The following is a 25,275-nucleotide window of genomic DNA, read 5'->3' on the forward strand; positions in this document are numbered from 1 at the left end:
TTCCATCCTTAATCTTTCTTTACCACTGTCTCATGGTTTTCTTTTTCATGTTTTATTGTTTGATTGACATTTCATTTTACATACTTGACACAGCTTTTAAGTTGCACTAATAGTTTCACTTGTTCTGCACACATCCACAGCTTTTGATAATTTGTTAAACTCACAAAAGTTCCTTGACTTTGTTAACTCATTTGCCCTGGAACAAATTGTTCAAATCCTGAGAAGAGGAACAAATGTACAAGATCTTATCTTCACTAACATGACAAACAAATGCACTGCCACAATGGTCAGACTCTCATTAGTTAAATCTGACCACAAGTCAGTCTCCTTTGAGCTGGCACCAACAGCAGAACTCACAAAGGCAGCAAAGTCAGACTAAATAACTTCCCCAATGCAAACTATACCCTCCTAGGTATAAATGCATTCAAAGCCCAACCCCCAGCAGGTAGTGATAACTACACCAAAGTTTACACTAAAGCCCTGTACAGTCAGTTGCATAAGTGTATAGACTCCACTGTTCCAGAGACAATCAAAGCCACAGCCTCAAGTAAAAACAAGCTGCCCTGGAGGACATCCAGCATCAACAAACTGTACAACAAATGCAAAAAGTTGCTGCCCAAGAAAACAAATGAGAGGCCCCAACAATGGAAAAGCACCCACCTCAGTCAGAACAGGCAAATAAGACAACATGTCAAATCCTCTAAGGGCATCTGTGAGAAAAACTTAGCAAGCACAGCCAAGAATAACCATAAGGCCTTTTACAACTATGTGCACAGCCTAAAAGGTAGGACGCAAGCATGTGCTGAACTTGTGACTAACTGTGTCACACACACTGACCCAGCAGAGATAGCAAAACTGCTAGCGGACAGATGTGATGAAAATTTCACTCCCTTATCCCCTCCAAACCTATCATAAATCTCGACCCCCAACTCTTCCTTCCATCCTAGATATCAGAAAAGCAGGTTATTTATGCCTTGTCTAAGGCAAAAAACGCAGCCTCTGTGGTACCAGACGGCATACTAGGCTGTCTTATAAACAAGCTAAAACATGAACTAGCATCGCCATTAAATATCCTATTCAGTCAAAACCTAACCACTGGCTTTGTTCCTGTAGAATGTAGAACAGCAACAGGTATTCCTCTCCACAAATGTGGCCTAGCAACAGACCCAGAGGATTATAGACCCATAAGTCTGACCAGCCTCATCTGTAAAGCCATAGAACGTATCATCATGGACCTCATTAATAAAGACATAGGCAACCTCCAAACCCTGGATTCAACCCAGTTCGGCTTCCTTCATCAAAGGCAGATCCTGATTGTTAAACCTGGTAAACTTCTTCAAAAATTTGACTGGGGCCAATGACGAGGGCAGATCTGTGCATACAGCATACCTCTACTTCGTAAAGGCTTTTGACACAATCCCACACTCCAGCATTACTGATAAACTTAGCAAATTGAATGTAAACCCCTTCTTTGTAAGATGGGTTTCCAACTGGCTCACAAACCAGACACACTATCAAAGTGGGTGGCTCCACATCAACCAGCAGACGTGTCACCAGTGGGGTGCCATAAAGGTCAGTGCTGGACCTCATAATGTTTGGTATACTTCTCAGAAGCTCAGGCCAAAATTAATGGGCTGTGGCTGACGTTTGCTGACGACTCAGACTAGATGCAGTTATTGAATCCCCAAATTATGTCAGTATACTTCAGGAGGGTCTTATGCAGACCAACAGCTGGTGTGTTAGCCACGGTCTCAAACTGAATGCAAAGAAATGTATCATTATTCCCTTTGGCAAAAACAATGTCCCTTCACACTATCAAATCAACAACAATACCCTAAGTACATATGAAGGGGTAAAGGATCCGAAATCACAAGTCGACTGCAACCTTAACTTTGGCCATCATGTGTCTACTGTAGTAAGTATGGCTTTCTACGTAGCATACTTGATTAGTAAAGGCATTGCCTCTAGAGCAAAGGAGGTTATAACCCCTCTATACTTGCCACTAATCAGGCCCATAATTGAGTATAACACTCATTTTGGCATGTATCGTACAAAGCACCTGCAGCAATTGGAAAGACCTCAGAGGTTTCCAACAAAAAAGATAAGGGACTCTAGCACATGACTTACAGAGACCAACTAAAGTCCCTTCCACTATCACTACACTCTGTGTTGCATAGACTTCATAGGGGAGACATATTCCTGGCTTACAGAGTAAGCTAATACTCAAACCTAATGAATTTCCTGTACATCTATAAATCAAACAGGACTAGAGCTACCAGTTCCAGGGACCTAAATATGGCCTGCAACTTGAGTAGGAGATGCTGAAGGGACAGATTTTCCTCCCAGCAACTGCCATATTTTTGGAATAGCCTACCAATTCATGTGAAACAGAGCACCTCTATGATGCTGTTCAAAAGGAACCTGGACAAGTGGATGGGGCACTATAAATTCTTACTGAGGATAGCGCCCACAATCCTCCTGGCCATAGGCAGTCATTACTAAATACAGTCCTAGGTATTGACTGGAGTATCTATGGTATTACATTGGGATGAAACAGCTAGGCTTGAAACGACCTCCAGGTTGATAGTCTAGTACTCCTGTGATCTTGCCTGTAACTCTTAAAAGTTTGCCTCTTGTTTCATATTATCCTTATACCACAAGTTTTGTCTCCTGTTAGAGAGTCATGCAGCTCCACAAACTGCCTTTGGCTGTTTTCTTCAAGTCAGTATCATATGAATCTATAGCTTTTTAATGACTATTTGTAAAGAACAAATGTCTAATAAATAACAAATTCTTTTTGGGGTGGCAACAGTTATCAAATTTTACTCTACAGGTGTTTCTTTTCTTAAATGGAAAAAAAAATAAAGTAAACAATTTTTGACATGTTTAGGGCTTCCCCTTAGGAACATTCAAAATTGCAGATATTCATCTAGTCCCCATTGTATTAAGGAATAAATCATGTTGCTGGATATACAGCTTCCAGTTTTCAGCTCAACTCCCTTCTGCCAGCACAAGAACTCTAGAAAAATAGTAAGATATTTTCTATTGATAATTACTCTTATGAATTTCCAAACATACAAACAAGAACAAATATACTTTTATATTTCAGCAGCTGCATTATTCATTTCTGACATATATTTTCTCTGCTTTGACACAATGCTATGTCAGATAGATTTGCAAATAATACAGAAGCCATATGTGATCTGACCTCCATCACATCTGTTCTGAAATCTGAATTCAGTAGAACTAGTCATACCTCTCAAGTTTACCTCATTACGAGGAACATACCTCATTTGGGGTCTTAAAAAGTTCATGTTCCTCGAAGTTCCTCAAAGTTCCACATTGAAAGAGTCTGTCACACATTCAGTGTTAGTTATTTTTTTTAAGGGGAATCCATGGTAAATAGAAATTAATCATATTAATTCATTAAAGGATCTCCATTATAAGTAAAACCAGCATATTTTAAGCATCCTGGGACCTTCCTAGTTGAAGTTGTTAGTAATCCATTAGTATGTGTTCCACATTTTGCCCATTTTGTTCTACATTATGAACCCGAGTGTTCCTCATTTTGAAGATGGAAGGTTGAGAGCTATGGAACTAGTGCAGTAGCAAATGGCATGTTAATCACTCATGTTGTCTCATTAAATTTAAAGGTATATGCCCCATATATAACAACCACAACATAACCTTCTTAACATGGATTTCTGCTTGATAGAATGCATGTTGCTAATCATGCTTAAGCACTTCTTCAGGAAGGTTGGTCTTGGCCATCCTGATATTGCCTTAGTCTCTGCTCAGTCTGCATAAGGTAGTGGAGTTCACAGTTCACTGTTGTTCCATGACACTCTAAAATCCCATGAGAATGAGGATTTGAGTTTGAGACTATGATTCCAAGATAATCTTTACCAGCACCATCAAGGAGATAATTAATTAATTAGAGGTATCATATCTGCACTTATTTCATTTTCAGCTTCTTGTACGTGGAACAGTTCATGATTTTGAGACCAAGATTGTAAAGAAGACAGTTTGTGGTTCTGTCCTCAGTTCAGAGGTGGCCATTATCAGCTGGAACACTAAGTTAAAAGAATGTCCTTTACTCTGGGTCACAGTGGTAATAATCATCTGATCAAAACCCTGCTGTTTTATAAATAAAAGGATGTTGCTAACCAAAGTCATGGACTGATCACCTAGTACGATATTAAAATAACTCGGAACTAACTAAATCAGGTGTTCCGGAATTTTATCAACAAGGAAGTCATAAAACTCTTACTGAAATGTCTTCCATTGTTAGACTGAATAGATGATAGGAAGTCTGCATTTGTGGCCTGCCCTAAGGACATTCAGAAGTGTCAGTGTTTCCACAGGCACTTGGATTAGTCCAAGTACTAGTCCAAATCATATACAGTCTTGCCCTTCCCAGGGCAGTGTGTAATAGATAAAGCAGATGAAATGGCCTTAGCATGATGTAACCAATGTTGGCATACAGCTAAGTTTGCATTAGAAATGCCAGATCATGCTCAGCCAATAGAAATGCCAGATCAGGCTCAGCCAACGTACTGAATATAATTGTTAGCTTCTCGTGGATGGATAGGATACATGTGATGTGTCTTTTGGGGGCATTGAGGAAGAAGTCGTATACAGGCTGCCTAGAAGTCTCACATAGGGCAGATCCTGATTTCAATAAGGTTTTACTCCTTTTGGGTGCAGAGTAATCCTATTAAAAATAAAAACTTCCAACTTTGGGGAATCATGCCTATTTGATAATTATCAGATTAATGTTTTTTTTTTCTAAAGCCCACCTAGATTTTTATATATATATTATATGAAGTTGAAGAGTCAAATCCATGCTCAGAATGGTGAATTGCTATCATGACATCCATAGCTTTGTAGCTGCAGTGAAACAAATATTGGTGCAGGCACCCAAAACAACTGAAACATATAAATATGTCTAATTACTACTAACTGACAAAACTAATGTAAAAACATTTTTAAGCTGGAGAAACCGCTTCCAACATAATATAATAAGAAAATAAATAAACACAATTCCATTTTGTGTTTTGAAAAAGATTTGCATACTTCTTCACACACTCTCTGACAGTAACTTTGTGTTATCCACTAACTTTAATGATGCTATATTAACAGTGCCATAGCCAGCATTACCAGTATGGGCTGAGAATGTGTAGCAATTAAATGGTATAAGCAGTATGTCTAGGAGCCTTCCCCACTCTTTGACATCTTTGCAGAAATCTCAACCTGGAACCTTGATATTGTTATTAAAAAAAGGCTAGACATTTTTGTTTTTAATAGTACCGTTGTGTAATAGCAGAATATGTTTGTAAGACTAGGGATAATTTATACCTTTTTCTACACTGGAACCACTATTTTGTTCTTTTTTAGGGCTATACTGCTGTAATCAGACAACAACCTTTCCTACTGAGGGTGAAATATGAGTTACTTACTCTCGGTTATGGTTTATTGCTGTATTATCCTTTGCATATTAAAGCACCAGCTACATCAGTGAAACATGCTCAGTCATGACAGCAGAGAAATGCCAGATATCCAGTTATGTAGCATATATTATACCTGCTTGTATTTAATGACACTTGAGCTACATTCATATTTTTTTACATGAATGGCTTTGAATGTAGGTTATAATAACAGAATAAAGAAGTGGCTATGTGGAATAAAATCTGTGGAACAAATAACAGATGACTTGCATATAAAAATGAAACACTGAATCTTTATATTTAAGAGGTGTGTCTGTGTGTCCCCATCCATAAGTGTGCAGATGCACACCAGACAGAAATATCACATATAGAACTTGAGCCAGATATGCATTACTCTTCATGTGTAGGCTGGGCTCACTGAGCAGAAGATATTAAACTAGTTACTCTAGCAATTTGGACTTCTTTAAAACCATGTGGCTGTCATTCAGGTGATAGAAAAGACCTGAATATTGTCATAGCAAAAACATGTTCTCTTGGGTTTTATAAGTGTCACATGTATTTCTTTCTACAGTGCAGAGAAAAAAGCGGTACTATTTAATTTTTTTTTTTTTCATTTTTTTTTTTTGACAACACTGCATGTAAGCCGTTTGGGGAAAAATGTTTCTACATGAGGTTATATGATGCTGTTCTACCAAGAAACGGTATCAAATAATTCTTATAATTGTATTTTTGTTTTCTACACTTTCCAATCTGTTTATTTCCTTCTTTCTCTCTAGCATTAATCATCCTCTACGACCCGATGAAGTAGGTTTGTTGCTAGGGAACTGTAAATAAGAGGAGGCTGCAGTGAAGCAAAGTTGATGTTTTTGCTTTTCTTTTTTAATGTCTGTGTATTTATTAATTCACAGATTTTACATTTACTGCTGGAAGTGCAGAATATTCACAAAGCATTTAAGTGCAGGACGAGGAAATGACTAGCCGTCGTCTTACGAAGCATATAATGGGGAAGATACATGGTGGAGATGGTGCCATAGCCTCTCAGAGCAAAGCGAAGACAGAAAATGTGCAACAGGAGATGTTGGAAAAGGCAAGGGAGCTGTTCCAGCAGTGTGACAAGGAAGAAAAGGGGTTTATAACCAAGAGGGATATGCAGGTAAGTCGAACCATCTATCCGTTCTCCTTAACTTTTGCTATATAAATTTCATTGAGATATTTTTTCATCTTCCTATAATGAGTCATTATATAACTTTATAAACTTCCACATCAAAATGGATGTTTCCTCAAAAATTCATGTGTTTGTCTTAAATGGGTACTCAAAACTCAGAAAAAAATGTCTCCATGAGGTTCCGGTTGCTTGTCTTGGTGAAGAACCGACTTGCATTTCAAAATATTGGCACATTAGGGAAGAGAGCAGCACTGATGTTAGTATTAGCATCTCTTTATCTTCCCTTTGTATTTGATAACATTTTTGTACTGTCAATCTGTTTCCCAAAGGCTCTGTTGCTCTGTCAGTCTTGCTATAGTTATGTGAACCATGACTGGATGAGACTATTGGTGTAAAATAAAAGCATGGAACTGAAAGAAAAGAATTGGCACAGTGTACTTTTACCTGCTGGGAAGCTTTTATTGTTGAATATTAACATTCAGCCATTGTGCATGAAATGTGAAACTATTGTTATGTATTGTGTACTCTTATTTTATTGTGATTCCCTTTCCTATTAATAACTCTGAATGAAACAAAATTTTAATAGTATAAAATCTGGGTACATCATTTGCTGCTTAGAAATAATCACATGCCATTTGTGTTACTTATACACATCTATTTGTGAAGCAGGGGCTATATGCAGCTAGTTGCAAGGGCTTAAAGTAATATTTTAATTTTCATTTTTTGCTCCTCTTTGATGACTGCCATCTTTTTATTACTATTTAAGATGTCGCATCAGATCATATTACAGCTCATCATTTAATTCTCCTGCTGCCTTTGATTGGAGTATATGTGCATGCATCCATTCATCTCTTCCATATATTCATCAGTTTTCTAATAGCCCACCTTCCCCTTTTACAGAATTAAGAGGACTAATGATTGCAAGGTATTGCAATCTGATCTGGTCTGTTTCAAAATTGAACTTTGTCACAGACTTCATGCATATTTTGAGCATTTCTGGCAAGCTTTTGGGAGATGGGAGGAAGACAGATAAGAAAATGAATGTAGACACAGGAAGGACAATACAGACTCCTGGCACAAGGAATCTCAGCCTACAGTAGAAGTGGAGAACGTCTTGCTATGAGGCAGAATGCCACTCACCTCACCAGTGTACCACCCTGCAGTACATATTATGTGACTCATAAGATTTGCTGCCTTAAATTATCGTGACCAGGATGTATTTTCCCTTTGCTTCTCCCTTGTGCCCTGGGTCCCCATGAACAAATTAATTTTTCTGTCTGAGACAAAAATTTGTGCACTGAAGCTTATAAGCTATTAAACTATTTCTGCTTTCCTTGTTTACAGCACATTGTTTGTTGCTTGATTAGTTATGACATATTTTAAGTCACTTGTGGTCAACAGCCAGGAGCAGAAAGTTGGAAGGCTACCTGTTGCATCACTGAAAGAAGGGCTACTTCCTTTATTATTGGTTCCCCTCGTGTCTTGCTGCTACCTTTCATCAGCTGCATGCCAGTCACCTGGCCTTCATCCTAACCTCTCCTACTGCTGATGCAGTTTAGGGCTTAATACTTCAGTCATCTGCGTCATTAGCTAAAGCCAGATTAGGAATCATTGCAAGCTTCTGTATGCAATCATTCATAAGAGATGAAACCATTGTATTTCACCTTTGTAGCTACCAGCATTCAAGCTTGCATTTTGTAACTAATGACTACCAGGCAACTTGCTATTCAGATGTCAAGACTCATAAAAAGTGAGTTCTGAAATGACAAAAAAGACTCAAAACACAAGAGAACAGTGAATTTTAGACTTCATTTTGATGCTGTTGGCTTGCACCCCGCCATGTCATTTTTCGAATGGTTAACCTGCTTTTTAAATTAGCATTCTAGTTCTTCTCTTATTCTTTCTTTGTTCCATCTACAATAATGTTGCTTATCTTAGTAGCAAATAATGGTGCCTATTTCAGTGTTTCAAAATGAATGCTTCAGACTAGCATTTCTAATTATATGTGCTCAGTATTTCACTCATTCTTACCAAAAGGACTGTTTCTTCATACTGAACAATTCATGTGCTAAACCCGTGCATTTAAGTGCATCAAGGGACTATGAAGCAACTAGTTGTTGTTATATATTTAAGTATTCTGTCCTTGACTCTATGTCCCTTTACAGGTAGGTAGGTGGGTAGGGAAAACATAGATACTTTGCTATATAAGTAAGTTCTTACACATTCTGATATACATTTAAGCCTGAATTTGTGCAGGTTCTGCATCAGAAGTACACAGGAGATTATAACTTTTTTCCCCACAGTGATTCTATAGCATGGATGAAACCGTCGCAGTCCTTTTCCAAAATGAATGGACTCAGAAATAGTATCTGGTTACAGAATGTCATGGGACAGACCTAAGGCAATTTTTAAGGATGAAGTAGGAGGCAGTAAGGCACAAGTTAGCACTAAGACAATTTGTAAACAAGGTGGAGTAGTGATCAGAATTAGTGAGAACAGATTTCTTCATAGAGCATCTTTTAGATTTTTCACTGTTACATTCTCTGAATATCACAGAACACTGAGAAAATTAAGATTTCTGTTTTCTTGGTGATGAAGTGAAATTGTGACTTGCAAGATGTGTTGTTAGTGTTCTAATATTCATGTGTTTTTCAGACTTAGGCTTCATCCTGTGTTATGCTAGCAGAAGTAAATATCTTTTACTGCTGGAAAACATTAGCTTTTGAGCTAGATTAAAAAAACACTTGCTATTGAAGGCTAAAACCCATAGCATCTTTTAAACTATTCTCAGATGTAAAGTTACTTTAGATTGTACAGCTCTTGCAAGTTTTTAGATTTGGGCAAAGAATATTTAGAGATTGGCTAAAGGTCTTTTTAATGTTGTTTGATATCAGTTGCTGTCCTTTGTCTAGGTGGCATTACAAGCATACAATGCCAGACTTTAAAACGATGGGTTGTTTTTATATCCAATGGACCACTTTCAAAGACAGGAATACATTTGGATTGGTGTGCATTTTGCATCTTTTCTAGAAGAAAGCCACACATATATAGTTCCAGTAGCAGCAGTAGTAGTAGGTAGAGAGGTTCCACAGGTTTGATCCTTGGCTTGGCTGGGGTGTCTTCTGTGCGGAGTCTGCATGTCCTCAGTCTGGTCTCATGGGTTTCCTTCGGGTGCTCGGGTTTCCTCCCACATCCCAAAGACATGCTGTAGGTGGATTGGACACTCTAAATTCACCCTAGGTGTGAGTGTGTGAGTGTGTGTGCCTTCTGTGGAAGGTTGGGCGCTGGGCTGGCAACTCGACGCCATAAAACTCTACTGCTAATCATGAGTGGACAGGTGATCCACTGTGGCGACCCCCTAACCGGGAAAAGGTGAAAGAAGAAGAAGAAGTCGTCTGCATGTCTAAAAAAGCCATTGGATAGGGACTACTAATTTTATAACATCAGCCAAGTTAAAACAGACCCCTGCATGCACCCAGCATATTAGGAATTCAGTAGCAATTTGCTATTTTTTTCTTTTTCTTTTTACATGCTCTCACTCAGGTTTGTGTTGTAACTAGGGCTTTCCTTCTGGTTACACAATTAAGTACAGGTGTTGTGTGAAGTTAGAGTCCCCACCCAAACATACTAGTCTCCTTTATACACAGTATATACCCTTATAATGAAACAAGGTGGTGACCAGTTGCTGCATGTTAATGTATCCAAATGCTTAGACTTTTTTTTTTTAAACATATCTTGACAGAAATGGACCCCAGTCTTATGTCAGGACATAATTAAAATTCATGAAATCTGTATTGCTTCATTCTTTGTATCTAAGAGTGCTCTTTACAGCACACACAGTGTGCCCAGAGTTGTCTCCTTGTGCAGTTCCCCCAGGGTTACATGTATTGGTAACACATTTAAGTCCTTGTGCAGTTCACTCAGGGTTACATGTATTGGTAACAAATTTAAGTCCTTGTGCAGTTCACTCAGGATTACATGTATTGGTAACACATTTAAGTCCTTGTGCAGTTCACTCAGGGTTACATGTATTGGTAACACATTTAAGTCCTTGTGCAGTTCACTCAGGGTTACATGTATTGGTAACACATTTAAGTCCTTGTACAGTTCACTCAGGGTTACATGTATTGGTAACACATTTAAGTCCTTGTGCAGTTCACTCAGGGTTACATGTATTGGTAACACATTTAAGTCCTTGTGCAGTTCCCCCAGGGTTACATGTATTGGTAACACATTTAAGTCCTTGTGCAGTTCACTCAGGATTACATGTATTGGTAACATATTTAAGTCCTTGTGCAGTTCACTCAGGGTTACATGTATTGGTAACACATTTAAGTCCTTGTGCAGTTCACTCAGGGTTACATGTATTGGTAACACATTTAAGTCCTTGTGCAGTTCACTCAGGGTTACATGTATTGGTAACACATTTAAGTCCTTGTGCAGTTCACTCAGGGTTACATGTATTGGTAACACATTTAAGTCATTGTGCAGTTCACTCAGGGTTACATGTATTGGTAACACATTTAAGTCCTTGTGCAGTTCACTCAGGGTTACATGTATTGGTAACACATTTAAGTCATTGTGCAGTTCACTCAGGGTTACATGTATTGGTAACACATTTAAGTCCTTGTACAGGTCACTCAGGGTTACATGTATTGGTAACACATTTAAGTCCTTGTGCAGTTCACTCAGGGTTACATGTATTGGTAACACATTTAAGTCCTTGTGCAGTTCCCTCAGGATTACATGTATTGGTAACACATTTAAGTCCTTGTGCAGTTCACTCAGGGTTACATGTATTGGTAACACATTTAAGTCCTTGTGCAGTTCCCCCAGGGTTACATGTATTGGTAACACATTTAAGTCCTTGTACAGTTCACTCAGGGTTACATGTATTGGTAACACATTTAAGTCCTTGTGCAGTTCACTCAGGGTTACATGTATTGGTAACACATTTAAGTCCTTGTGCAGTTCCCCCAGGGTTACATGTATTGGTAACACATTTAAGTCCTTGTGCAGTTCACTCAGGGTTACATGTATTGGTAACACATTTAAGTCCTTGTGCAGTTCACTCAGGGTTACATGTATTGGTAACACATTTAAGTCCTTGTGCAGTTCACTCAGGGTTACATGTATTGGTAACACATTTAAGTCCTTGTGCAGTTCACTCAGGGTTACATGTATTGGTAACACATTTAAGTCCTTGTGCAGTTCACTCAGGGTTACATGTATTGGTAACACATTTAAGTCCTTGTGCAGTTCACTCAGGGTTACATGTATTGGTAACACATTTAAGTCCTTGTGCAGTTCACTCAGGGTTACATGTATTGGTAACACATTTAAGTCCTTGTGCAGTTCACTCAGGGTTACATGTATTGGTAACACATTTAAGTCCTTGTGCAGTTCACTCAGGGTTACATGTATTGGTAACACATTTAAGTCCTTGTGCAGTTCACTCAGGGTTACATGTATTGGTAACACATTTAAGTCCTTGTGCAGTTCACTCAGGGTTACATGTATTGGTAACACATTTAAGTCCTTGTGCAGTTCACTCAGGGTTACATGTATTGGTAACACATTTAAGTCCTTGTGCAGTTCACTCAGGGTTACATGTATTGGTAACACATTTAAGTCCTTGTGCAGTTCACTCAGGGTTACATGTATTGGTAACACATTTAAGTCCTTGTGCAGTTCACTCAGGGTTACATGTATTGGTAACACATTTAAGTCCTTGTGCAGTTCACTCAGGGTTACATGTATTGGTAACACATTTAAGTCCTTGTGCAGTTCACTCAGGGTTACATGTATTGGTAACACATTTAAGTCCTTGTGCAGTTCACTCAGGGTTACATGTATTGGTAACACATTTAAGTCCTTGTGCAGTTCACTCAGGGTTACATGTATTGGTAACACATTTAAGTCCTTGTGCAGTTCACTCAGGGTTACATGTATTGGTAACACATTTAAGTCCTTGTGCAGTTCACTCAGGGTTACATGTATTGGTAACACATTTAAGTCCTTGTGCAGTTCACTCAGGGTTACATGTATTGGTAACACATTTAAGTCCTTGTGCAGTTCACTCAGGGTTACATGTATTGGTAACACATTTAAGTCCTTGTGCAGTTCACTCAGGGTTACATGTATTGGTAACACATTTAAGTCCTTGTGCAGTTCACTCAGGGTTACATGTATTGGTAACACATTTAAGTCCTTGTGCAGTTCACTCAGGGTTACATGTATTGGTAACACATTTAAGTCCTTGTGCAGTTCACTCAGGGTTACATGTATTGGTAACACATTTAAGTCCTTGTGCAGTTCACTCAGGGTTACATGTATTGGTAACACATTTAAGTCCTTGTGCAGTTCACTCAGGGTTACATGTATTGGTAACACATTTAAGTCCTTGTGCAGTTCACTCAGGGTTACATGTATTGGTAACACATTTAAGTCCTTGTGCAGTTCACTCAGGGTTACATGTATTGGTAACACATTTAAGTCCTTGTGCAGTTCACTCAGGGTTACATGTATTGGTAACACATTTAAGTCCTTGTGCAGTTCACTCAGGGTTACATGTATTGGTAACACATTTAAGTCCTTGTGCAGTTCACTCAGGGTTACATGTATTGGTAACACATTTAAGTCCTTGTGCAGTTCACTCAGGGTTACATGTATTGGTAACACATTTAAGTCCTTGTGCAGTTCACTCAGGGTTACATGTATTGGTAACACATTTAAGTCCTTGTGCAGTTCACTCAGGGTTACATGTATTGGTAACACATTTAAGTCCTTGTGCAGTTCACTCAGGGTTACATGTATTGGTAACACATTTAAGTCCTTGTGCAGTTCACTCAGGGTTACATGTATTGGTAACACATTTAAGTCCTTGTGCAGTTCACTCAGGGTTACATGTATTGGTAACACATTTAAGTCCTTGTGCAGTTCACTCAGGGTTACATGTATTGGTAACACATTTAAGTCCTTGTGCAGTTCACTCAGGGTTACATGTATTGGTAACACATTTAAGTCCTTGTGCAGTTCACTCAGGGTTACATGTATTGGTAACACATTTAAGTCCTTGTGCAGTTCACTCAGGGTTACATGTATTGGTAACACATTTAAGTCCTTGTGCAGTTCACTCAGGGTTACATGTATTGGTAACACATTTAAGTCCTTGTGCAGTTCACTCAGGGTTACATGTATTGGTAACACATTTAAGTCCTTGTGCAGTTCACTCAGGGTTACATGTATTGGTAACACATTTAAGTCCTTGTGCAGTTCACTCAGGGTTACATGTATTGGTAACACATTTAAGTCCTTGTGCAGTTCACTCAGGGTTACATGTATTGGTAACACATTTAAGTCCTTGTGCAGTTCACTCAGGGTTACATGTATTGGTAACACATTTAAGTCCTTGTGCAGTTCACTCAGGGTTACATGTATTGGTAACACATTTAAGTCCTTGTGCAGTTCACTCAGGGTTACATGTATTGGTAACACATTTAAGTCCTTGTGCAGTTCACTCAGGGTTACATGTATTGGTAACACATTTAAGTCCTTGTGCAGTTCACTCAGGGTTACATGTATTGGTAACACATTTAAGTCCTTGTGCAGTTCACTCAGGGTTACATGTATTGGTAACACATTTAAGTCCTTGTGCAGTTCACTCAGGGTTACATGTATTGGTAACACATTTAAGTCCTTGTGCAGTTCACTCAGGGTTACATGTATTGGTAACACATTTAAGTCCTTGTGCAGTTCACTCAGGGTTACATGTATTGGTAACACATTTAAGTCCTTGTGCAGTTCACTCAGGGTTACATGTATTGGTAACACATTTAAGTCCTTGTGCAGTTCACTCAGGGTTACATGTATTGGTAACACATTTAAGTCCTTGTGCAGTTCACTCAGGGTTACATGTATTGGTAACACATTTAAGTCCTTGTGCAGTTCACTCAGGGTTACATGTATTGGTAACACATTTAAGTCCTTGTGCAGTTCACTCAGGGTTACATGTATTGGTAACACATTTAAGTCCTTGTGCAGTTCACTCAGGGTTACATGTATTGGTAACACATTTAAGTCCTTGTGCAGTTCACTCAGGGTTACATGTATTGGTAACACATTTAAGTCCTTGTGCAGTTCACTCAGGGTTACATGTATTGGTAACACATTTAAGTCCTTGTGCAGTTCACTCAGGGTTACATGTATTGGTAACACATTTAAGTCCTTGTGCAGTTCACTCAGGGTTACATGTATTGGTAACACATTTAAGTCCTTGTGCAGTTCACTCAGGGTTACATGTATTGGTAACACATTTAAGTCCTTGTGCAGTTCACTCAGGGTTACATGTATTGGTAACACATTTAAGTCCTTGTGCAGTTCACTCAGGGTTACATGTATTGGTAACACATTTAAGTCCTTGTGCAGTTCACTCAGGGTTACATGTATTGGTAACACATTTAAGTCCTTGTGCAGTTCACTCAGGGTTACATGTATTGGTAACACATTTAAGTCCTTGTGCAGTTCACTCAGGGTTACATGTATTGGTAACACATTTAAGTCCTTGTGCAGTTCACTCAGGGTTACATGTATTGGTAACACATTTAAGTCCTTGTGCAGTTCACTCAGGGTTACATGTATTGGTAACACATTTAAGTCCTTGTGCAGTTCACTCAGGGTTACATGTATTGGTAACACATTTAAGTCCTTGTGCAGTTCACTCAGGGTTACATGTATTGGTAACACATTTAAGTCCTTGTGCAGTTCACTCAGGGTTACATGTATTGGTAACACATTTAAGTCCTTGTGCAGTTCACTCAGGGTTACATGTATTGGTAACACATTTAAGTCCTTGTGCAGTTCACTCAGGGTTACATGTATTGGTAACACATTTAAGTCCTTGTGCAGTTCACTCAGGGTTACATGTATTGGTAACACATTTAAGTCCTTGTGCAGTTCACTCAGGGTTACATGTATTGGTAACACATTTAAGTCCTTGTGCAGTTCACTCAGGGTTACATGTATTGGTAACACATTTAAGTCCTTGTGCAGTTCACTCAGGGTTACATGTATTGGTAACACATTTAAGTCCTTGTGCAGTTCACTCAGGGTTACATGTATTGGTAACACATTTAAGTCCTTGTGCAGTTCACTCAGGGTTACATGTATTGGTAACACATTTAAGTCCTTGTGCAGTTCACTCAGGGTTACATGTATTGGTAACACATTTAAGTCCTTGTGCAGTTCACTCAGGGTTACATGTATTGGTAACACATTTAAGTCCTTGTGCAGTTCACTCAGGGTTACATGTATTGGTAACACATTTAAGTCCTTGTGCAGTTCACTCAGGGTTACATGTATTGGTAACACATTTAAGTCCTTGTGCAGTTCACTCAGGGTTACATGTATTGGTAACACATTTAAGTCCTTGTGCAGTTCACTCAGGGTTACATGTATTGGTAACACATTTAAGTCCTTGTGCAGTTCACTCAGGGTTACATGTATTGGTAACACATTTAAGTCCTTGTGCAGTTCACTCAGGGTTACATGTATTGGTAACACATTTAAGTCCTTGTGCAGTTCACTCAGGGTTACATGTATTGGTAACACATTTAAGTCCTTGTGCAGTTCACTCAGGGTTACATGTATTGGTAACACATTTAAGTCCTTGTGCAGTTCACTCAGGGTTACATGTATTGGTAACACATTTAAGTCCTTGTGCAGTTCACTCAGGGTTACATGTATTGGTAACACATTTAAGTCCTTGTGCAGTTCACTCAGGGTTACATGTATTGGTAACACATTTAAGTCCTTGTGCAGTTCACTCAGGGTTACATGTATTGGTAACACATTTAAGTCCTTGTGCAGTTCACTCAGGGTTACATGTATTGGTAACACATTTAAGTCCTTGTGCAGTTCACTCAGGGTTACATGTATTGGTAACACATTTAAGTCCTTGTGCAGTTCACTCAGGGTTACATGTATTGGTAACACATTTAAGTCCTTGTGCAGTTCACTCAGGGTTACATGTATTGGTAACACATTTAAGTCCTTGTGCAGTTCACTCAGGGTTACATGTATTGGTAACACATTTAAGTCCTTGTGCAGTTCACTCAGGGTTACATGTATTGGTAACACATTTAAGTCCTTGTGCAGTTCACTCAGGGTTACATGTATTGGTAACACATTTAAGTCCTTGTGCAGTTCACTCAGGGTTACATGTATTGGTAACACATTTAAGTCCTTGTGCAGTTCACTCAGGGTTACATGTATTGGTAACACATTTAAGTCCTTGTGCAGTTCACTCAGGGTTACATGTATTGGTAACACATTTAAGTCCTTGTGCAGTTCACTCAGGGTTACATGTATTGGTAACACATTTAAGTCCTTGTGCAGTTCACTCAGGGTTACATGTATTGGTAACACATTTAAGTCCTTGTGCAGTTCACTCAGGGTTACATGTATTGGTAACACATTTAAGTCCTTGTGCAGTTCACTCAGGGTTACATGTATTGGTAACACATTTAAGTCCTTGTGCAGTTCACTCAGGGTTACATGTATTGGTAACACATTTAAGTCCTTGTGCAGTTCACTCAGGGTTACATGTATTGGTAACACATTTAAGTCCTTGTGCAGTTCACTCAGGGTTACATGTATTGGTAACACATTTAAGTCCTTGTGCAGTTCACTCAGGGTTACATGTATTGGTAACACATTTAAGTCCTTGTGCAGTTCACTCAGGGTTACATGTATTGGTAACACATTTAAGTCCTTGTGCAGTTCACTCAGGGTTACATGTATTGGTAACACATTTAAGTCCTTGTGCAGTTCACTCAGGGTTACATGTATTGGTAACACATTTAAGTCCTTGTGCAGTTCACTCAGGGTTACATGTATTGGTAACACATTTAAGTCCTTGTGCAGTTCACTCAGGGTTACATGTATTGGTAACACATTTAAGTCCTTGTGCAGTTCACTCAGGGTTACATGTATTGGTAACACATTTAAGTCCTTGTGCAGTTCACTCAGGGTTACATGTATTGGTAACACATTTAAGTCCTTGTGCAGTTCACTCAGGGTTACATGTATTGGTAACACATTTAAGTCCTTGTGCAGTTCACTCAGGGTTACATGTATTGGTAACACATTTAAGTCCTTGTGCAGTTCACTCAGGGTTACATGTATTGGTAACACATTTAAGTCCTTGTGCAGTTCACTCAGGGTTACATGTATTGGTAACACATTTAAGTCCTTGTGCAGTTCACTCAGGGTTACATGTATTGGTAACACATTTAAGTCCTTGTGCAGTTCACTCAGGGTTACATGTATTGGTAACACATTTAAGTCCTTGTGCAGTTCACTCAGGGTTACATGTATTGGTAACACATTTAAGTCCTTGTGCAGTTCACTCAGGGTTACATGTATTGGTAACACATTTAAGTCCTTGTGCAGTTCACTCAGGGTTACATGTATTGGTAACACATTTAAGTCCTTGTGCAGTTCACTCAGGGTTACATGTATTGGTAACACATTTAAGTCCTTGTGCAGTTCACTCAGGGTTACATGTATTGGTAACACATTTAAGTCCTTGTGCAGTTCACTCAGGGTTACATGTATTGGTAACACATTTAAGTCCTTGTGCAGTTCACTCAGGGTTACATGTATTGGTAACACATTTAAGTCCTTGTGCAGTTCACTCAGGGTTACATGTATTGGTAACACATTTAAGTCCTTGTGCAGTTCACTCAGGGTTACATGTATTGGTAACACATTTAAGTCCTTGTGCAGTTCACTCAGGGTTACATGTATTGGTAACACATTTAAGTCCTTGTGCAGTTCACTCAGGGTTACATGTATTGGTAACACATTTAAGTCCTTGTGCAGTTCACTCAGGGTTACATGTATTGGTAACACATTTAAGTCCTTGTGCAGTTCACTCAGGGTTACATGTATTGGTAACACATTTAAGTCCTTGTGCAGTTCACTCAGGGTTACATGTATTGGTAACACATTTAAGTCCTTGTGCAGTTCACTCAGGGTTACATGTATTGGTAACACATTTAAGTCCTTGTGCAGTTCACTCAGGGTTACATGTATTGGTAACACATTTAAGTCCTTGTGCAGTTCACTCAGGGTTACATGTATTGGTAACACATTTAAGTCCTTGTGCAGTTCACTCAGGGTTACATGTATTGGTAACACATTTAAGTCCTTGTGCAGTTCACTCAGGGTTACATGTATTGGTAACACATTTAAGTCCTTGTGCAGTTCACTCAGGGTTACATGTATTGGTAACACATTTAAGTCCTTGTGCAGTTCACTCAGGGTTACATGTATTGGTAACACATTTAAGTCCTTGTGCAGTTCACTCAGGGTTACATGTATTGGTAACACATTTAAGTCCTTGTGCAGTTCACTCAGGGTTACATGTATTGGTAACACATTTAAGTCCTTGTGCAGTTCACTCAGGGTTACATGTATTGGTAACACATTTAAGTCCTTGTGCAGTTCACTCAGGGTTACATGTATTGGTAACACATTTAAGTCCTTGTGCAGTTCACTCAGGGTTACATGTATTGGTAACACATTTAAGTCCTTGTGCAGTTCACTCAGGGTTACATGTATTGGTAACACATTTAAGTCCTTGTGCAGTTCACTCAGGGTTACATGTATTGGTAACACATTTAAGTCCTTGTGCAGTTCACTCAGGGTTACATGTATTGGTAACACATTTAAGTCCTTGTGCAGTTCACTCAGGGTTACATGTATTGGTAACACATTTAAGTCCTTGTGCAGTTCACTCAGGGTTACATGTATTGGTAACACATTTAAGTCCTTGTGCAGTTCACTCAGGGTTACATGTATTGGTAACACATTTAAGTCCTTGTGCAGTTCACTCAGGGTTACATGTATTGGTAACACATTTAAGTCCTTGTGCAGTTCACTCAGGGTTACATGTATTGGTAACACATTTAAGTCCTTGTGCAGTTCACTCAGGGTTACATGTATTGGTAACACATTTAAGTCCTTGTGCAGTTCACTCAGGGTTACATGTATTGGTAACACATTTAAGTCCTTGTGCAGTTCACTCAGGGTTACATGTATTGGTAACACATTTAAGTCCTTGTGCAGTTCACTCAGGGTTACATGTATTGGTAACACATTTAAGTCCTTGTGCAGTTCACTCAGGGTTACATGTATTGGTAACACATTTAAGTCCTTGTGCAGTTCACTCAGGGTTACATGTATTGGTAACACATTTAAGTCCTTGTGCAGTTCACTCAGGGTTACATGTATTGGTAACACATTTAAGTCCTTGTGCAGTTCACTCAGGGTTACATGTATTGGTAACACATTTAAGTCCTTGTGCAGTTCACTCAGGGTTACATGTATTGGTAACACATTTAAGTCCTTGTGCAGTTCACTCAGGGTTACATGTATTGGTAACACATTTAAGTCCTTGTGCAGTTCACTCAGGGTTACATGTATTGGTAACACATTTAAGTCCTTGTGCAGTTCACTCAGGGTTACATGTATTGGTAACACATTTAAGTCCTTGTGCAGTTCACTCAGGGTTACATGTATTGGTAACACATTTAAGTCCTTGTGCAGTTCACTCAGGGTTACATGTATTGGTAACACATTTAAGTCCTTGTGCAGTTCACTCAGGGTTACATGTATTGGTAACACATTTAAGTCCTTGTGCAGTTCACTCAGGGTTACATGTATTGGTAACACATTTAAGTCCTTGTGCAGTTCACTCAGGGTTACATGTATTGGTAACACATTTAAGTCCTTGTGCAGTTCACTCAGGGTTACATGTATTGGTAACACATTTAAGTCCTTGTGCAGTTCACTCAGGGTTACATGTATTGGTAACACATTTAAGTCCTTGTGCAGTTCACTCAGGGTTACATGTATTGGTAACACATTTAAGTCCTTGTGCAGTTCACTCAGGGTTACATGTATTGGTAACACATTTAAGTCCTTGTGCAGTTCACTCAGGGTTACATGTATTGGTAACACATTTAAGTCCTTGTGCAGTTCACTCAGGGTTACATGTATTGGTAACACATTTAAGTCCTTGTGCAGTTCACTCAGGGTTACATGTATTGGTAACACATTTAAGTCCTTGTGCAGTTCACTCAGGGTTACATGTATTGGTAACACATTTAAGTCCTTGTGCAGTTCACTCAGGGTTACATGTATTGGTAACACATTTAAGTCCTTGTGCAGTTCACTCAGGGTTACATGTATTGGTAACACATTTAAGTCCTTGTGCAGTTCACTCAGGGTTACATGTATTGGTAACACATTTAAGTCCTTGTGCAGTTCACTCAGGGTTACATGTATTGGTAACACATTTAAGTCCTTGTGCAGTTCACTCAGGGTTACATGTATTGGTAACACATTTAAGTCCTTGTGCAGTTCACTCAGGGTTACATGTATTGGTAACACATTTAAGTCCTTGTGCAGTTCACTCAGGGTTACATGTATTGGTAACACATTTAAGTCCTTGTGCAGTTCACTCAGGGTTACATGTATTGGTAACACATTTAAGTCCTTGTGCAGTTCACTCAGGGTTACATGTATTGGTAACACATTTAAGTCCTTGTGCAGTTCACTCAGGGTTACATGTATTGGTAACACATTTAAGTCCTTGTGCAGTTCACTCAGGGTTACATGTATTGGTAACACATTTAAGTCCTTGTGCAGTTCACTCAGGGTTACATGTATTGGTAACACATTTAAGTCCTTGTGCAGTTCACTCAGGGTTACATGTATTGGTAACACATTTAAGTCCTTGTGCAGTTCACTCAGGGTTACATGTATTGGTAACACATTTAAGTCCTTGTGCAGTTCACTCAGGGTTACATGTATTGGTAACACATTTAAGTCCTTGTGCAGTTCACTCAGGGTTACATGTATTGGTAACACATTTAAGTCCTTGTGCAGTTCACTCAGGGTTACATGTATTGGTAACACATTTAAGTCCTTGTGCAGTTCACTCAGGGTTACATGTATTGGTAACACATTTAAGTCCTTGTGCAGTTCACTCAGGGTTACATGTATTGGTAACACATTTAAGTCCTTGTGCAGTTCACTCAGGGTTACATGTATTGGTAACACATTTAAGTCCTTGTGCAGTTCACTCAGGGTTACATGTATTGGTAACACATTTAAGTCCTTGTGCAGTTCACTCAGGGTTACATGTATTGGTAACACATTTAAGTCCTTGTGCAGTTCACTCAGGGTTACATGTATTGGTAACACATTTAAGTCCTTGTGCAGTTCACTCAGGGTTACATGTATTGGTAACACATTTAAGTCCTTGTGCAGTTCACTCAGGGTTACATGTATTGGTAACACATTTAAGTCCTTGTGCAGTTCACTCAGGGTTACATGTATTGGTAACACATTTAAGTCCTTGTGCAGTTCACTCAGGGTTACATGTATTGGTAACACATTTAAGTCCTTGTGCAGTTCACTCAGGGTTACATGTATTGGTAACACATTTAAGTCCTTGTGCAGTTCACTCAGGGTTACATGTATTGGTAACACATTTAAGTCCTTGTGCAGTTCACTCAGGGTTACATGTATTGGTAACACATTTAAGTCCTTGTGCAGTTCACTCAGGGTTACATGTATTGGTAACACATTTAAGTCCTTGTGCAGTTCACTCAGGGTTACATGTATTGGTAACACATTTAAGTCCTTGTGCAGTTCACTCAGGGTTACATGTATTGGTAACACATTTAAGTCCTTGTGCAGTTCACTCAGGGTTACATGTATTGGTAACACATTTAAGTCCTTGTGCAGTTCCCTCAGGGTTACATGTATTGGTAACACATTTAAGTCCTTGTGCAGTTCACTCAGGGTTACATGTATTGGTAACACATTTAAGTCCTTGTGCAGTTCACTCAGGGTTACATGTATTGGTAACACATTTAAGTCCTTGTGCAGTTCACTCAGGGTTACATGTATTGGTAACACATTTAAGTCCTTGTGCAGTTCACTCAGGGTTACATGTATTGGTAACACATTTAAGTCCTTGTGCAGTTCACTCAGGGTTACATGTATTGGTAACACATTTAAGTCCTTGTGCAGTTCACTCAGGGTTACATGTATTGGTAACACATTTAAGTCCTTGTGCAGTTCACTCAGGGTTACATGTATTGGTAACACATTTAAGTCCTTGTGCAGTTCACTCAGGGTTACATGTATTGGTAACACATTTAAGTCCTTGTGCAGTTCACTCAGGGTTACATGTATTGGTAACACATTTAAGTCCTTGTGCAGTTCACTCAGGGTTACATGTATTGGTAACACATTTAAGTCCTTGTGCAGTTCACTCAGGGTTACATGTATTGGTAACACATTTAAGTCCTTGTGCAGTTCACTCAGGGTTACATGTATTGGTAACACATTTAAGTCCTTGTGCAGTTCACTCAGGGTTACATGTATTGGTAACACATTTAAGTCCTTGTGCAGTTCACTCAGGGTTACATGTATTGGTAACACATTTAAGTCCTTGTGCAGTTCACTCAGGGTTACATGTATTGGTAACACATTTAAGTCCTTGTGCAGTTCACTCAGGGTTACATGTATTGGTAACACATTTAAGTCCTTGTGCAGTTCACTCAGGGTTACATGTATTGGTAACACATTTAAGTCCTTGTGCAGTTCACTCAGGGTTACATGTATTGGTAACACATTTAAGTCCTTGTGCAGTTCACTCAGGGTTACATGTATTGGTAACACATTTAAGTCCTTGTGCAGTTCACTCAGGGTTACATGTATTGGTAACACATTTAAGTCCTTGTGCAGTTCACTCAGGGTTACATGTATTGGTAACACATTTAAGTCCTTGTGCAGTTCACTCAGGGTTACATGTATTGGTAACACATTTAAGTCCTTGTGCAGTTCACTCAGGGTTACATGTATTGGTAACACATTTAAGTCCTTGTGCAGTTCACTCAGGGTTACATGTATTGGTAACACATTTAAGTCCTTGTGCAGTTCACTCAGGGTTACATGTATTGGTAACACATTTAAGTCCTTGTGCAGTTCACTCAGGGTTACATGTATTGGTAACACATTTAAGTCCTTGTGCAGTTCACTCAGGGTTACATGTATTGGTAACACATTTAAGTCCTTGTGCAGTTCACTCAGGGTTACATGTATTGGTAACACATTTAAGTCCTTGTGCAGTTCACTCAGGGTTACATGTATTGGTAACACATTTAAGTCCTTGTGCAGTTCACTCAGGGTTACATGTATTGGTAACACATTTAAGTCCTTGTGCAGTTCACTCAGGGTTACATGTATTGGTAACACATTTAAGTCCTTGTGCAGTTCACTCAGGGTTACATGTATTGGTAACACATTTAAGTCCTTGTGCAGTTCACTCAGGGTTACATGTATTGGTAACACATTTAAGTCCTTGTGCAGTTCACTCAGGGTTACATGTATTGGTAACACATTTAAGTCCTTGTGCAGTTCACTCAGGGTTACATGTATTGGTAACACATTTAAGTCCTTGTGCAGTTCACTCAGGGTTACATGTATTGGTAACACATTTAAGTCCTTGTGCAGTTCACTCAGGGTTACATGTATTGGTAACACATTTAAGTCCTTGTGCAGTTCACTCAGGGTTACATGTATTGGTAACACATTTAAGTCCTTGTGCAGTTCACTCAGGGTTACATGTATTGGTAACACATTTAAGTCCTTGTGCAGTTCACTCAGGGTTACATGTATTGGTAACACATTTAAGTCCTTGTGCAGTTCACTCAGGGTTACATGTATTGGTAACACATTTAAGTCCTTGTGCAGTTCACTCAGGGTTACATGTATTGGTAACACATTTAAGTCCTTGTGCAGTTCACTCAGGGTTACATGTATTGGTAACACATTTAAGTCCTTGTGCAGTTCACTCAGGGTTACATGTATTGGTAACACATTTAAGTCCTTGTGCAGTTCACTCAGGGTTACATGTATTGGTAACACATTTAAGTCCTTGTGCAGTTCACTCAGGGTTACATGTATTGGTAACACATTTAAGTCCTTGTGCAGTTCACTCAGGGTTACATGTATTGGTAACACATTTAAGTCCTTGTGCAGTTCACTCAGGGTTACATGTATTGGTAACACATTTAAGTCCTTGTGCAGTTCACTCAGGGTTACATGTATTGGTAACACATTTAAGTCCTTGTGCAGTTCACTCAGGGTTACATGTATTGGTAACACATTTAAGTCCTTGTGCAGTTCACTCAGGGTTACATGTATTGGTAACACATTTAAGTCCTTGTGCAGTTCACTCAGGGTTACATGTATTGGTAACACATTTAAGTCCTTGTGCAGTTCACTCAGGGTTACATGTATTGGTAACACATTTAAGTCCTTGTGCAGTTCACTCAGGGTTACATGTATTGGTAACACATTTAAGTCCTTGTGCAGTTCACTCAGGGTTACATGTATTGGTAACACATTTAAGTCCTTGTGCAGTTCACTCAGGGTTACATGTATTGGTAACACATTTAAGTCCTTGTGCAGTTCACTCAGGGTTACATGTATTGGTAACACATTTAAGTCCTTGTGCAGTTCACTCAGGGTTACATGTATTGGTAACACATTTAAGTCCTTGTGCAGTTCACTCAGGGT

At 39.0% G+C, this 25,275-nt stretch overlaps 1 protein-coding gene across 1 annotated transcript in view; it reads left to right on the top strand.

Moving 5' to 3' along the window:
• LOC122811200 (EF-hand calcium-binding domain-containing protein 4B-like) overlaps positions 1 to 25,275 on the top strand; it is a 1,881,211-nt gene that overhangs the window by 858,406 nt on the left and 997,530 nt on the right. The window contains exon 3 of the mRNA XM_044082881.1: positions 6,356 to 6,600. Within this exon, the coding sequence (XP_043938816.1) occupies positions 6,418 to 6,600 (183 nt within the window). The 5' untranslated portion in view covers positions 6,356 to 6,417. The remainder of the gene's footprint in view (positions 1 to 6,355; positions 6,601 to 25,275) is intronic.

Source organism: Protopterus annectens, chromosome 9.part0 (assembly GCF_019279795.1).
Source record: "Protopterus annectens isolate FY-2018-M chromosome 9.part0, PAN1.0, whole genome shotgun sequence".
Lineage (NCBI taxonomy): Eukaryota > Metazoa > Chordata > Ceratodontiformes > Protopteridae > Protopterus > Protopterus annectens.